Source organism: Nesoenas mayeri, assembly GCF_963082525.1.
Source record: "Nesoenas mayeri genome assembly, chromosome: 5".
Classification (NCBI taxonomy): Eukaryota; Metazoa; Chordata; class Aves; order Columbiformes; family Columbidae; genus Nesoenas; species Nesoenas mayeri.
The window spans coordinates 35,399,068-35,416,041 of NC_137548.1; the positions used below are offsets into that span (position 1 = coordinate 35,399,068).

Sequence of the window (16,974 nt, forward strand, 5' to 3'; positions counted from 1 at the left end):
CATCGAAATACACGCTCAAGTAAATCAATACCAAGAGCTGCTCCAGCACTGTGTGTGTGGGACTGAGGAGTGTCAGTGACAATGGCAGAATGGCTCAGCAAATAGATGCAATCACACCAAAATCTTCTCTTCATGGGTATGATGCTTTCACAACTATTAAGTATTTGGAACAAAATTGTCTATCTTGTGCTGTAAATTCACAGTGGGAACTAAAATAAGGAACACAAACCAGCACAGACCTGCATACACACAGGAAATTTCTTGTTCCTCAATACAAAGCAGATCTCAAAGCCCAAAAGTCAGAGGCATAACTTTATAAATCAGTCTCCTGCATTCTGCTGTGTTTTAGGATGAATGGAGCTGGGAAAGACTGTAAAGAAGCAAACTGTCAGAATCTTTTACCAAATACAACTTATGCTGAATGAAGGTATGTATTTTGGAATATCTGTTTCCAAATCCTGAGGTAGGCTACAAATAAAAATTCATTTAAATATCTTAATCATCTCTGCTGCATCAGTCCCCGAGGAGCAGCCGCCGCATTCCAGTGCAGCTGGAATTCTAGTGTCGAGCCTGGCAGGGGTTATTGCAGGTCACAACCCAGAGACACTGGAAAAATAAAGAAAAACCTATGAATCCTCCTGGGCTCAGCCTTCCTTTTACCCTGATATTGGTGATGTTTCAGCAAATTACTTTATCACTATATTTTATATAATATCTCCATTATTCTGTACCTCATACCAGTGAAGAGGTTTTACAAAATCATTTTATTTCCTACAGTTTTACGTAAAACTGAAAATAAATAAAGGAAGGCTTAAATTGATATTTCGTCTGTAACATAAGCAAGAAATAAAATCTTCCTAAAGAACCTGTTATTTAATATGCAGTAGAAACCAAGCACGGATACATTTTATGTCACTAATTTTTGGCATGGTCTCTGGGTTTGGATACTGACCCTGAGCACCTCTGGAACAGCATTTCATGAGCAGCAGGTCCCTGCAGTTTGCAGTGACGACAACCGGTGCAGGGTGCTCAGCCCTTTCCAAGACCTGAAGTGAAGTTCCTGTTGGGATACACTTTTCAAGTCAATAGCCGTTCCAACTTGCCTGCTTATCCCTGGAATGCCACATGTGAATAAAACGTTGTATTTCTGGCTTCAGGAATATTGTAAGGCTGAGTCAGCAACAGGCTCTTCCTTGAGGGTGCTGGGAAAAGCCTTTTGGTAACTGTGACAGATTTAAGATGACAAAAGAGACCAGAAAAGTAAGAACTAATTATTATTTCTCTTAATATATATTATAGTATAGATAATATATATAATCTTAGACAGAACTTAGAACTTCAAAAACTATTTGAGCACTTTAACACTGTTTTTGAGAAGGGTTCTACAAAACTTGAATTCCTTGTGAAAATAACTGGACTGTGGAAAGATTACAGCCAGTGGACAGTCCTGCATGAATATCATACAGGCACAGAAAATGCTCTTGGAAAACCTTTGTCAGAATTGCTTTGATTATATTTGTTGTAAAGAAATTATGACACAGACTTAATATTTTTAAGAATGATAAGAAATACATCTGGTTGAGATTTGCAAAGCTCCATGAAATGTGCTTACAGCAATACGATGCAGGGCAATGGGACTATGCAGAACGTCCAGTCACCATGGATTTATTACTGCTGTTGCAAAACAAGGAAAAATACCAGAAAATAAAACAATAAATAGCACTTGCTTGTTGCAAATATAGTATCCCATTTATGTTTTTAACTAAAAGAAAGTAGGTTAGATTCTGACCAGTTATATCCACATGATTACCAGTTCCTCCGGAGTGTACATCCAGTCACACTGGCAGTTCCATAAATGAGATTAAAATCTGGGCCAATATGTGCATTAACTTAAACATTCAGGTCAAGAAAACCCTGTGCCATAACGCAGCCATTGTATAGCAAACATTGTATTATACCCATCCTCTTGTTGAGTGTTTGATGTCTGGTATAGCATCTGAGAGAGAATTTGTCCTTTTAGCTTCTGGCAAATGAGAGTTTTGCAGCGGGAAAATCTATTCTGTTTTCCTTGCTAGAATATCTCCCTCCTCCAAGGAAAGAAAAAATTTTTACAAGAGAACCATGGGGTTTTTTTAATAATTCCTTCTTATTCTGACAGTACAGTGCATGAAATAAAGAACCAACCATCAGCTCAGAAAATAAGTAGAAAATTCAGGAGAAATAGCAGCTAAAGAGAAGACAAGCAAAAACTTGCAATGAATTTTTATCTTAAACACAAACCAGCTGTATCAGCCTCCCCCCAGCTTGTCATTACTATAAGGTTTCACAATCCAGAAGCTGCTAGGGCAAATTTGTGAACTCCTTCACTTTTACTTGCAGCAAACCAGCACAAGGGACCACAATCTTTCATCACTTAGTTACGAATTTCTTCAGCAGAGGATGAGGTGTCTGCAGGACGATCCCAGGACACAGCTGAGCGGAGCGGTGCCGATGTGCCTGTCCAGCACAGGACTTGAGCAAGTCTTTACCTTTAGTCTACACAGCTGCCCAGTAAACAGCCCCGGGGAAGGGAACTGAGTCCGAATTTGGGTCCTTCCTTGAGTCAGGCTCAGCGGTCAGACAGGCTGCAAGTCCCGGCAAATTGCACTGGGACCACGGAGGTCAGGTTTACACTAACTTCATGGAAAAAAAGCAGATAATGGGTAACGGAAGAAAATTATTATACATATATCGTATCTGCTCTAATGAAGTCTCAGCAGTAGAAACCTAACTTTGCCAGTTTTATTTTACATTTTCTACAAACAAAGACATGCGTGTTTATCAGACACATGGCCACACAAACGTGTATGTACATTTATTTATTACAACACCCCAGGAAAATTAATGAATTGCAAGAGTTTATTTTGAAATCAAACTGCAACATAGGATAATGACAATAATCATTGTCTCTTAAGAATAAATCAGCTCATGGAATAGTTTTCAATGATGATAATTCATTCCCTTCAGGTTACCTGAAATGATAATATATCAGTATAATATCACTGACAGACTTAACCACACTTTCAGAAAAACAGCTGTGTAAAGTAGCATACAATCACTCACCCCTCAACTTTCAATCTTCATATCATCTGCAAAAAAGAAAATAATCATGCTGAACTGCTGCAAGCACAATATTATTTGCAAGAGGAAAAAACGACAACAGTTTGTGATAAAACTTCTACTTAAAACTTAACGTAGGCCCCAAAAGAGCTGTAAATAATTACCAATTGGCTCACACAACTGAGAATTAACAGCCTTTTCACACCTGTACATGGGCATGGCTGGCTTCTGTTTATCTCAGTAAACATCATCTATATTTATATGCATATGACTCTGATGTAAGTTACTGCTTCTTTCAAGAAATAGGAATTACTTATCTCTGAAGGCACATGGGAGTTTCCTTCAGATATATACATAAGTGTATATATATATATATATATATATATATATATGTGAGTTATGTTAATAATTATGCTTTCCGGAAAAAAATACATAATTTAATGTCTTAAAGTAAATCTATATCACAGACTACAGTACTATAATGACTGCAAAATGGAAATTCTGCTAAACCAGTTTCAAACAGACACAGTTTTGTTTGCTTACACAGCACTGTACGGAGTTTAAACCACATGTAGCCGGCCAGAAAATCAAAACATTTACAGAAGATCATGCATACATGTTTAAATGCCCTTTAAAATTAAGACCATAACAAAACTCAACTATGTGCATGTCTCTTAAAAGTAAAAATAACACCTGACACTTCTCACACCTTCATCTGCAGATGCATTTGCCTTAAACTGGATTACAACTGGATCTCCATTCCTCAACACAATTAACACATCTAATCATGTTTGAACTAACAAGTTACCTATAGAATACATTAGGCAACTTTCAAATTTGATGAACATCACAACCTTTTACTTGTGGCCAGGCTTAATACAGAACTGAGTCACCTTTGTGGGAAACAAATTAATTCCATGGAAGGTATCATGGTTTTCTGTTTTATGCTGTACACTTTCTCATAAGCAGTATGTTGAAAAAAATAGTAAGAATAGATTGATGTCTATTTAAATTCTAATTTTGGATGTATGTTTTAGCATTAGAATAATATTAATGAAATGCAATAAATCCAAATATAATTAATTGAAACTTGAACTTACAGATAACTGCAAAATATTTAGCACTAATGTGCTAAACAATTACAAACCTCGGAAGTAGGTTTTATTTTGCACTTACTTTTATTCTGCCTAAAGATTACCTGTTCACACCATTTTTTAAAATCAGACACTGACACAAAGACTCAGTGCCTGATGAGGCTGCAATATCTGTAAATATATCCTTGGTTTTGTTTTTAGTAAAAATTAAAATATTTTGAGACTCTGAAAAATCAGAACTCTCCTTTTTCTCCCTCCAGAAAAGAAAAAAAAAAGACCATTAACCCTAAAAAAAAAAAAAACAAACCATGTTTATTAACCATACAGATTTTAGTATGGTTGAATGTTACTTGTCCACTACTGAAAATAGATAATCAAAACATCCCATTGCATTACTCTGACACAATGCATTATTAGGTCTCAAATATATTTAAATTATTATGTGATAAAGGTTAACAAACTCACTTTAAAGACTTTCACCATGAGATTCACCACATGGAAATATACTTAATAGCTGAAATCTCCTTCCTCTCTTGTGCAATTAAATTACCTCATCCTGTAATGTCTACCACAACAGGTATAAGCAGTTACCTGCTCACTTCACTACCTAGTGGCTACAGTGTGGTGTTTTGCTTGATTTAACACATCCCATCTTAAAATACACCTATAAAGAGAGAAGGTAGTTGTGGCTGAGTCACACTTGGCTCTGACTGTATTACATCTATTGAGACTAAAGAAGAACTTTGATTCATGTGACGGCAGCAAGTTAAACTTGAGTTTTTCTCAACTGGTTGCTGAAGAAGACCGGTGGTACAGCATGTAGTCCTGTTAAACACACAGGAGACCAGGTTGCCCCTGGCAGAGCTGGCTCTCTGTGGTGTTCCCCATCACCACCAGTGCCAGCCCGCTCTCCGCGGGGACAGACCACTTTCCTTCTTCCCTCATTCCACTCTCCTGACGCTTGTATCTATGTGAAGAGCAAAGCTGGCACGTGAAGTTGTTATCGCTGAAAACTAACCTACCAAAAAAAAAAACCACACCACCAAACCTTTTCTCCAGGTATTCTATTTTTACTTTCTTCCTATTGCAGCTATGGCACAAATCTCATAACGGGCAAATATAGCAGGTGGGTGCTGATACTAAGTTTGTCTGGCAGTGTAAAAAAACTTCTTGCTTTCTGATGGGTAGAATCGCTTAAAAAAATTTAACATTCCCTTCACTGTAGGAAAGTTAAGTATGAACAATCAAAGAAACAGCTGTGATCATAATCAAGAAATCATAAGACAGTAAAGAGGTATTAGGATGTTCTTCTAAATTACCAATGAACATGAAAAAAATATTTCTCAAAATTCAGAATGGATTACCAGCATAACAAAGATCTGTCTTAACAAATCTAGCTAAATTCGTTGATTTCTAATACAATTAAACTACAGCACTTCAACCACAAGCAACTTCATACTATCACAGCTTTCATGAAAGAAAGATATAGATGGACATACCTAAAATCTGATTTAAACAGTTTGCTTTCTAAAAATCTAAATGTACATATAGATTACAATATCACTATGTAGCCCAAAAACTACATTTCAAAATCTTTTTATAGTAGTGGATAAATATAATTTTTTGCTGGTCAAAGTCTATTATTTCTTTTACTGAATTAAAAGTAATGTATAGAAATTATGCAGTATTTATTAATTTTATTATCTTCTATGTGTAAATTCAAACTCCCTGAAAGCAATTTAGTTTTAGTATACCTAGGTCATGGGGTTTTTTTCTGTACTACCTAGTTTACCTTATTAAAAACATTCAAGAAACACTTGGATTTTTGTGTAAATTGTTATACCAACTACTGGGAGAATAGTTTTTCTCCACGGCACACCGAACATGACTTTCTGCTACTGAAAATATAATTCATATGTGTTGTCAACACTATTTTCCAGTTGACAGAATTAATCAATATCAGTGTTATATTTCATAAGAGTCTTATTCTTATAGACAATTATGTCAGCACAAGGGTTTTAATAAACATTCTGTTATTTTGTGTATATTATTTCTGGCACGGTTTAATGTTTTATGAAGTATATCCTTGCCTCACCATAATAATCAGTGTGTATTGGCGCATACCTTTGGTGAGAACCTGCTTGGCTTTTTTCATCGTAATCAAAAGCCTGTTCGAAAGGGCTGTTAAGAGTCTCACCTCCTTTGGTTTGCAGTGGTATGCTGAGAATGTCAGCCTCTGCGGATGCCTCATTGTTCACGCTGATGCAATATAATGGTTCACCCAAGAAAGAAGGTTTCTTCAACCTTTCTGTGTTGAGTGCTCTTGACACAAAGTAACCTTCAGTAATACTCTTATCTCCCATCTTCTGTAAACCTTCTAGGTCATCAGGCTCCTCTGTTTGGGCCAGTGAGTCCTTTGATAAGTGACTATCAGCCGATGCTTTGCTGACATAGTAGCCGGGGATTTCACTCTCTGCATTAACACATAAGCTTTTGTCTGCAAGTCCAGCCTTTTCCTGAGCCGTTAGCATCCCTACAATATGGCCTTCAACTAACATTTTGGAAAGAGTAGATGTGGAGTGAAGAGTGGAGTCTTGACTTGTGTAACAAGGGGGACTTAATCCACAAGAAAGAGATTCCTGAGACTTTGGCATGGTAACGTTGCTTATTGTTCTCCGAGGCTGCATACATTCTTCCAGAAGGGTCTTAAGCTGCTCTTCAGAGAGGCTCATTTGTTCTTCAGTCTGAAAAAAAAGGCCAAGAATTTCTTCTGTCAAAATATAATTAATGAAAAGCAGGGCCATAAAACAGTTTGAGAGATATAAAAGCACTGGCAGAGCTTTAAATTGGTATCAATATTTTTCAGTTCACACTGAGTTTAAATACATATTTAAATAACTACACCGTATATGTAACATCTTCACTAGGTTCCAGATAGATTAGATGCTGAAAGTTAGGAAAGAAGTGTGATGTCCACAAGGCACTGAAAAGCCTTTGATTTTGGTTAGTCTTCCAACAGATATCACTGCATTTCCATTATGAAAGCACATACTTTTTTATAGATCTTGGTCTGTTGTGTATACATACAGACACACACAGTTGAAGATTTTAGTTACTGAAAGCCAAACAACACACTGCTAAAAGACTTTCAGTTGTTGGGGTGTTGCAACTGGAGTCAAAAACTGTTTTGGACAGCACCAGCCCACAAAGATGGTCACGTATTGACTGAAGTATTCTCAGCAGCTCACAGTAGAAGTGCAACATTGCATCTCAACCATGTGACAAAAAGCAAATCAGTCACTCAGCTACAGGACCTACCACAACAAGCACATCCCATGGCATGTGACAGAAGAAAGCCCCATTTTTATGATGGTTTTACTGCTTTCTTAGGCTGTCACTGCTTGGATGGCTCAGAGATGTATCTTTGCAGTCAATGTCTTATTCAGACAGTGGCAGACTCCCAGCATTTTTACCATGCAGGTTTCCTTTACTGGGCATTTCTTAAAACGTAATATTAAACATAATGACTGATAGTAGCTGGTAAAGTTAAACAATAGCAAAGGACATTTTGCTGAGAGAGCTTTGCAATGGGGAGTTACTTCTGGCCTTTACAGTCCTTCATGCTGCTTGGTAATAGAGAAGCACAATACTCCCTGACAATGTAAAGATTATAATGAAAAGACATATTTTAGATATGCATAATAAATTTGCCCATGAAATATGAGATTAAAATATATTTTATTAATGTTATAGATACTATGCTACATTTAATGGAAAAAGATGCTTTCCACCATCAAAACCTCGGCTTTAACCAGCCTCCAGGAGGCAAAGGATCAGTTGACAGTCTGAGGAACTGCCTAACGATGCAGTGATTTATATCAAAGAATAATTTTATCTACTATGCATTGACTGTTACACAGAATTTACTTTATATTGTGCTAGAGCATGGAGATACTGTCATTTCAGAGGAAAGATAAACATTAGATGTCTAGCTGATTCTTTTTTCCTGAAGATCTCTTATCCAACTAACAGGCATGAAATGACACTGATGTTCATGACCTGGTAAGACTGCAGCCTAATTAACACACAGATTATGCCTGAAAACTGATTATTAATGTTCATGAATGGGGACAGTTTTCAGTCAGGAAGGAAACAGCATTTATTTGTAAAACTTCTTGTGGCTATTAAAATTTAAAAGATGACACTACAAAGTGAAGAAGAAAGACATTTTAGGTTACTTGCAGTCACCATTCTGTATTTACATGTTCAAACATTACTAATAGCTAATAACTGCTACTATAGACTGATTACAGTTCAGGCACTAGCTGATATATGTAAACAATTTTATAGGTTTAATCAACCTTATTTTCATTCATTCATTTAGCTTCCTTCCCAAAGACACTTTGAGTTCATTTCCAACACACAAAAGAAGACAACTGCATTAAAGAAATTGAGACATTGAGGTCTTTTCAACAACAACAAAAAAGAGCATCAACAAACTACCATTGTGTGTGTAGAGAGTTTTAAATAGATGACCATGAAATCAGGTAATTGTATCGAGATTCAGCTAATCTTGGTATCAATCAACTTACTTTCTATAACTAAAAATGAAACCACAATCTTAAGCACTTATTTAGATAACAGAAAAAATTATGACCTCTTCAAACTTTTCTCAGGCTTTTAAATGTTAATCCTAGAGCAGAAACTACTCACTGATGAAAAAAAAGTCAGACAGGGAAAAGCAATGAGTAGCAAAACACGTGACAAATCAAACATGAAACATGGCATTTTTCAAATTTTCACTCTCAATCTAATCTACTGGCCCACAGTGAATTCTTTACATTTCTTGAAGGAGTATTGTAACTTGCAGGACAATGTCTGTTTGCAAGTAGTCATTATTAGAACGGACTCACTCTAAGAAACAAAATGCATTCACCCAGGCAAAGCACCATGGTAACATAGTTAAAGCACTACTGGCAGCACAGCTGCATTGAGCGTATTTCCACAGAGCAGAATATTATGCTACATGAACATAACTGTATGTGTATCACTGAAGATTCTCACATCTGGAAACCCACATGCATTCCTACATGTTTTGAGTGTGTGGTTCTATAGTAGCATATTTCAAAGCTCTTGGCCAAGATCATTTGGAGCTAATTTTATGTTAATGACAGGGCAATTCACCCACTGCATAGAGGAATTCTGCATCTGGTGTAAATGAAAGACCAAGTACAAAATGAATGTAGTGAGGAAGATCATCTGTCTCAGCCCATTTATCTGCAGTCTGCTTTTCCTTGTCCTTTTTTTTTTTTTAACCTTCAGGAAAATCATATGGCTTCTGTTGACAATTAGTTCATAGATTATATTGATTATTACCAGAGAGTGAGGTGGTGAGATTTAGAGCCTAAGGCTATAGATTGAAAAAGTTTGGTAAGTTATGGGCTCCAGAGTGGCTGCCCTACAGGCAAAGCAGACTGTAAAACATCACTTTTTTTTGTTCTTTCTTTATCTCTTCCTCCCTTTGGATTGCTTTGTAAGACACACTTGCAAGGATGCAGAAATAAGGAAGAGGAAAGTATCTAACATACCTCCCAAAAAATTACATTTTAAATTACTAAAGGCTCACTGATTGCAATTTTCTTGTGCAAAGTAATTTTAGGGTTAAGGAAAAATACACAGTAGAGGAGAAGACAGCTCTTAACTGGCCAGCAGTCATCCACTCAGCAGCAAGAAATCTTCACTGGAATGAAAGCAGAAAGGCTGCTGTTGAAATCAAAGGCCGTACGTTTGCAACCACATGAGCATTTCAGCTCATGAGATCACATAACACAGCATCTGCATTAGAAGTTTGCAAAGTACACATTCACACACACCAGAAGAAATCCTGTCACAGATAACTGCACCAGCTCACAGTCACAAGACTTGGAATTGGTAACACAGTCTTAGGGAGACACTAGTTTCTACTTCTCCCAAGGTTTCACTGCCCTCACTGTAAATAATTTACAACTCCTATGCAGAAAAAATACTTCAAGATATTTCTTTAAAAATACAAGGACATAAAATTAATGTAATTCAAAATGCAGAAACAGCACACTAGACAAAGGAAAATGAGCTATTAGGTCTGGTTCCCATTAGGAACTGGAAAACCTTTTAATTGTTCTGGCTAATTTTTAATAGGACACTGAGTCCTGCTCATTTCCTAGGCTTTTTACCATTAATGATCCAAAAAACCTAATTCCTAGACAGCAGTTTAGGAGCCTGCTAATGACCTTTACTGCTTATGTGCGTCTAGTTTTTCTCACACTTGTGGCCCTTCTCTGACTGAAGATTTCTTGTTTCTTGCTGCATTCCTCACTGACATGGGTCTATAGAGAAAACCTTACTGCATGTGGTAGGAATGCAAACTTGTAGATCGCTGTGGACAGACCTGCTGTGACCAAGGGCTTGCAAGTTCAAAGCTTTAAGTTTGTTTTCCACAACTGCAGAGTAACAGAAACAGACTAAAACTGAAAGGCCTTATCAGATTTTAGCCTGGGGAGAAAGCTAATATGTCAGGATTATTTCTAATTATAGTAAATAATAATAAAATGACACACACTAAATGAATAAGCCCTAGAAAGCTAGGACTGTTTAAGGATACATGTAGCTGGCATGTCTATAAACATGTATATTTTGTCACTTAATCTGAAAGTATTGCAATCAACAGTTCTCATGATACTTTATTTGCTTGAAATAATTTACTTGGATGCCCTAATTTACTTAGATTTTTACTGATGTGTAGGACTGCAACAGTCTATTCTAATGTAACTGCTCTCTTCCTGATAAAAAGGCTCCATTTTAAGAGTATACTGATCTATTGAGCCAACATTCAGATTTTTGACATATCAGCACAGGAAGGTTTTGCAAGTTTTAGTTATTTCCTGACTTATTTCTCAGATAACCATATTCTGCTTTGAAAAGACAATTCATGCCACATATCTCCACACTTCTCAACATGCACCATCAACTCCAAGGTCTCACCTTTAAGCATCACACGAACTGTACTAGTCAGTGCTACTGTGGTATATTATTAATATGCTGCATACAAAAGCAGACACATCGTGTCATTGTGGAAGTGTTTTTTACAATTTCCAAAGTTATTTTGCAGCACAAAAGTCAGGATTGGTGTCCATAACTTGTAAACTAATTTGAGTTATGGGAATATGTCCTTATGAGACTGTTGTGGGTTAACCCCAGCAGGCAGCTGAGCACCACACAGCTGCTCGCTCACTCTGCCCCCCGATCCCTCAGTGGCACAGGAGAAGAGGAAAGGTAGAGTAAAAGGAATAAAACTTCTCTATCAATATAAAAATTATTTAATAAGGAGAAAGGAAAAAAGAGAGAAAGAAAACAAAACAAATTATGCTAAGGCAATCACCCGCCATCTCTCATGGACAGACCAATGCCAAGCCAGTTCCTGAGCGAAAGATGCGTAACTTTCTAGAACTCCCTGTTTTCTGCTTTTATTGCTGTGCATGATGTCATGTGGCATGGAACATCTCTTTGGTCAGTTCGTGTCATCTGCCTCATTGTGAGCCCTCCCAGCCCATTGCGCATCCCCAATCCATTCCCTGGGAGGGCAAAGTGAGAAACAGAGAAGGCCCTGACGCTGTGCAAACTCTGGTTAGCAACTGCTAAAACACAGATGTGTTATCGGCATTGTTTTGGTCACAAATCCAAACCACAGCACAATACCAGCTGCTGTGCAGAAATTTAACTCCATCCCCGCCAGACCCAGTACATCCGCTTTTAAATATAACTTCTTAAGTGTCCTGCACATCACGTTATGGCTTTTAGTGCTTGTTTTAATAACACTACATTAGAAGAAGGAGCTTAACATATGTAAAAGAAAAACCTAATATTTTCTCTGTATGGTATTTCAGAAGGGTTATTTCAGAATGTAACGAGAGAAAATTTAACTAGAGTAGATCAAAAACACGCTTACAATTCCATGAGCATGTTTCTGGAGAGGACAGTAGCATTTATCGATCTGGCGGTGTTAGAAACTAAGACTGGAAGCTGAACAATGGATACAGAAATTAAGAGTTCCTTGTGCTACAATGATGATTTACCATGTGGTGGTTCTGTGCTTATGTCTAGTTTGGGTGGGTTTGAGGATTTCTGTGCTTTTTTCGGGAAAGACATAAATCTTTAAGAATGAATGGGATTCCTGAGCCATAGGAGAAAATCTCCTGGTTTTGTTCTTTTCCTGCTGTCTTTCCTTCTGCCGGTTACATTCTCCCTTCTCTTATTTGTTTGCACTGTTTGTGTTAGGGCAGAATGAAAAGGTCTGGTAGTCAATTTTCTGTAGCAGATGCTGCTGCTAAAAGCCAGAAAGCAGAAAGGACAGAAGCATCAGGGCAAGAAAACAGGAGTGCCAGAAAAAAAGAGATTGGTGGGCATCTGGCAGCATCACTGAAAAGAAAACATCATGAGCCATTCAATCCACAACATCAAAGCCATTATCAGACTCATGGAATCATATAAAATCTCCATTAAAAAAAATTAAAATGATAAAATTAACTTCCTTAGTAAACTGGAAGGAAAAAAAAAAATCACAACCCTGAAGGTTTTTTTCCCCTTTCTCTGACAAAGAGAAATCTTAAAGAAATCAAAAGGGGACATGAGTTCATACAATTTTGCTCTTAGAGTAGCAAAGTAGGCGAAAATTGTGAAGAGACATGGTAATTGCAGCAGTTAATTTCTTTTTGATTTTTAAGATAGCCTACAGGTTACACAAGCAAAAATAGTTATGACAAGTTCTTGCAGGCAAAAGTAATTTAAACATGCATATTTTAGTCATTACAAAAAGGCTTAATGCGTGTTATTGTCTTTCTCAAAAATATCCAGTCAAATGCTTTTGGTTTGAATGTGCAAATAATGAAAAACTGCTTCATCAGCTATGCCACACCCTGTAGATTCAGAAAGAAAAAGCAAATGGATGTTCAAGGTGACAGAAAAAAAAAAGGAAGCTAAAGTATGTTTTACAATCTCTTTCTTCTCATTCAATACCATGGACACTAAGGTACATTACAGACAGACAGAGTTTGCATGGTACTACACTAGAATATAAGTGAAGAGGTTTTGATGGTTGTGTGAAATTCTTCCTGTAAACATATGGAAATAATTTTATAACTTTTAAAGATCCAAAAAGCTTTATTTCTGAATTGCTACAAGTCCTACTTTTTATCCTTCATTTTCTGGAGCTTACTTTCAATTTTAGCTTCCTACCTGGTAGCTTTTGATCCAGAGGGTGTAAACATTTTCTAGGCACCTGCATATTAGCAACAAAGTTTTCACCCATGGACACCAAAATCTAAATTTATGTATCTTCACCAAAGTTTTGAGAAGGTAACTTCAGGAAACAAAATTTGAAAAAGTCACACAGTGACAATACTGAATTCAAACCTAAACAGTTTAAATATCAAATATAGCTCATTAAAAGATGTATTTCGATTAGCATGCTGGCTGCTTCTGTCATTTTAGGAACTAATACACATAAGACTTATGCATCGCATTATAAAAGAAAGTTCAGTGAGTTTTGATTTACTGTTACGAAACAGTAAAACTGGTAAAAAAACTCTTATATTTTATTACCAAATTAACTTATTAATAGTAGGTTTTACACAACAAAGGATGTAGTTGACAAAGAACATCAAAGGAAACTCTTTATATATTGTGTATAATACCTAAATACAAGAGCAAATAAAGGGTAATAGAAATTGTTCTAAATTAACTTAGACATATTTTTCCTATTTAATTGATCATTCCTAGAATACTGGTGAATGTGAAACTGGCTAAATCTGGTAAAGTCTGACCTTCCTAAAACATAAACTATTACACACAAAATAAGAAATTATATGCAAACAAAACCAAGTTATTTAGAGTTCTTTGTTAGTGGCTGGGAATTATTATTACCTAAGCAGCTGAGCCTGCTGAGTTAAATAAATTGTTAAGCCAATTTCTGGTAATTATAGTCTCTTTCAGAGGCACTAGGAGATGTTTCACGCATTTGAATTTACTGTTTTCTTTATTTCAATCCTGTTTTATCTGCATTTGAGAAACTAAATAGGAACTGAAAAAGTAAGGAACTAGTTTTGATCTTCTGATGAGTAATAAAAACAAATGAGAGATCTAGTATCCTAAAATCACAGAGACTTTTCAAGCAATAGGACCAATCCACTAACTGCAGGTAACACTTCCTTTTAAGAAGAAAACAAGTAGCTTTAAACAGAGGTTGTTTGTTTTGGTTTAAACATTTCAAACATCATAATGAAATCTGAATCTGTTCAAGAGATATCCTAAAATGTTATAATGTTATTCTATTCTCCTCCCTAACTGCAACCAGTGTTCGTAGTGTTCTGATACCTCTTGCCCTAAGATCCAAAATCTAGTTATAACTGTACAGCATATTTGACTTTTGTATATATTGTATAATATAAAATTGTATTAGTTAAAGCTTCAATGGTTTTCAAACACTGTTGTCTTGCTAATGAATAATACTCCAGCCCCCTCATAAGCAGCAGGGCACAAATTTCTAGTAAGCAGGAATGAAAAAAGGAAGAAATTTTATTCTGTATCTTTAACAGAACAAAAGCTAAGAACTACCGTTCTAAGTAAACATACATTAAACTATGTAATTTAATGTGCATAAAGTATCTTTTCCTGGCCAGGGCGAAGAGGTCACAACTTAATGTAATGGGTGTATTTAATTGAAAATCAACATATCTGAGTACTCACTAAACAATAAGAGTCAAATGTTCTTCAGATAAATAATTTAAAAGTTTAAGAATTTTAAAAGCTGCACAAATCATTATGTAACCCCCCCACTTGACTTAAACACTTAACTACGATAACAGTCTCCGCTTTAAGTTACTTTGAATTTAAAATCCATCTGCTCCAAGGTTGTCAACAGATGTTTTGCAAGAATTTAGCTCTTCTAACTTCAGATTAATTCAACATTTAGCTCATCTAATCTACTGCATCTGTAGACAGAAAAAAACTAAGCATTGTACTGCATATGAGTCACCATATATATTTTTTTTTCTCTCATTTCTAAACTCTTTCTCAACAAATGGATTGCTCCATGGTTTTAGAGCACTTGATTTCATGCACTTTCAAGTATTCTTAGATTAGAAAACAAGTTTGTTTTAACTGAACACACTGAACGTGTGCAAAAACACAAGACACAAATTCCTCAGCTGGCATTAACAATCTCTCATTCTGAATAAGAATTTCATTTTTCCAGCCTCTGCTGAAGAAGCAGAACTTCTGCAATCAAGGCTCTTTAGCATTTAAAAAGTTTCCTAAACATCATCGTTTGTGTTTTTAACTCTTTGTTATTAAGCATTTAACAGATTTCATTCCATACAAATATCTTCTGTGAATATTATTAAGTTGTGGCTTTAATTTTCTGCAAAGCCAGTGGAGTAGACAAAAATGCCTTGATGTGGTTGCAGCTGTTTTCTGTTACAAAAACCCATTTATTTTTTCTCTTTTTGGTCATGTTGGCTTTTATTTTTCCAAGAAATAGATACAATGTAGCATAATGGTACCAGAGCATCATCTTAGAGCAATTTCAAAACTCCGCAACAAAGTATCTTCATCTTTCAAGAACACTTGCAGGTCTATACCCTATTACACAAACAGAAAATACGAACAGGAATAATACTAAGAGCACGAAGATTTGCTTCTTCATAACGTAATAAACTTTGCTGCAAGTGCTAAAACACCAATAAAACTAACAAAATGCCTCCATCCAACTAGAAGGAAAACAGGGAGGCCACAAACGTGATTGAGGTGACCTAAGTAGTTCAGTGTGAGCTCAGTCTCACTGAAAACAAGGACTAGCCCAAGGAGCAGTGAGCCATAAAGACACATCAAAAAGCAACTATAGACAGAAGCTTAAAAAAGAACAAAATAATACCTTATGTATTCTAGGCATTCAGACCATATTTGCTGATATTCTTTAGGGACACAGGTACCTCTGAATAACGATTTGTTCTATATAACATACATATATATACAGAAAACCTGACCTGGGATATATATATTTTGGAGATGGAAATATTTTCTTCCCACATTGGAAGTATGATATGAAGGAAGTTCTGCTATATGTGGAATAACAAGATACAGAAACCCTCAGTGAAGTAATACAGGTAGCGTACAATCTCAGTTATCCAAGTCAATGTGGTTTTCTTAGAGCGTTTTTGACTCTGCACTAAATACAGATGATAGCATTCCCCTCTCTGTTTCACATTCATGCCACTTAAATCAAGAGCCTCAGCCCAGTGCTAATGTCAACTCATGTTCCCCAGGGCCCTCCCAGGCAGTGGAGACACCGGCACCTCAGACCGTAACACAACCCAGCTAAAATCTGAAGAAAGAATACTTAGAATTTTGTTTACAAATTACTGTTTTAAATCTGAAGTCTTTCTGACAGTACAATTCAAAGGATACTAAGCAAGAAGAAGTAGAGATCACTATTACAACAGAAACCGAGTAAATCACAGAGGATTAGAAAATGGTATATAAGACACTACTCTCGATAAATGTGTTTCTAATAAATCTGTTGAAGTACGGAATCGTGAAGACACCTAGCTTTAAATAACAAGACCCATAATGTATCACGCTGGCTTGGCGTTCATTGTCTCGTTGTTGTAGTTCACCCCACAAGCTCAATAAAAGAGCAAGTACATATTACCATGTACTGGCAAATGCAAGCACTCAAACACCGAGAGCC

General features: G+C 36.3%; 1 protein-coding gene across 1 annotated transcript in view; it reads right to left on the reverse strand.

Moving 5' to 3' along the window:
- Positions 1-5,021: 5,021 nt before the first annotated feature.
- Positions 5,022-16,974, reverse strand: part of FSIP1 (fibrous sheath interacting protein 1) — a gene marked incomplete at its 3' end in the record, with an annotated part of 83,380 nt that continues 71,427 nt past the window's right edge. The window contains 3 exon segments of the mRNA XM_080345250.1: positions 5,022-5,123; positions 5,125-5,147; positions 6,391-6,937. Of these exon segments, the coding sequence (XP_080201376.1) occupies positions 5,022-5,123; positions 5,125-5,147; positions 6,391-6,937 (672 nt within the window).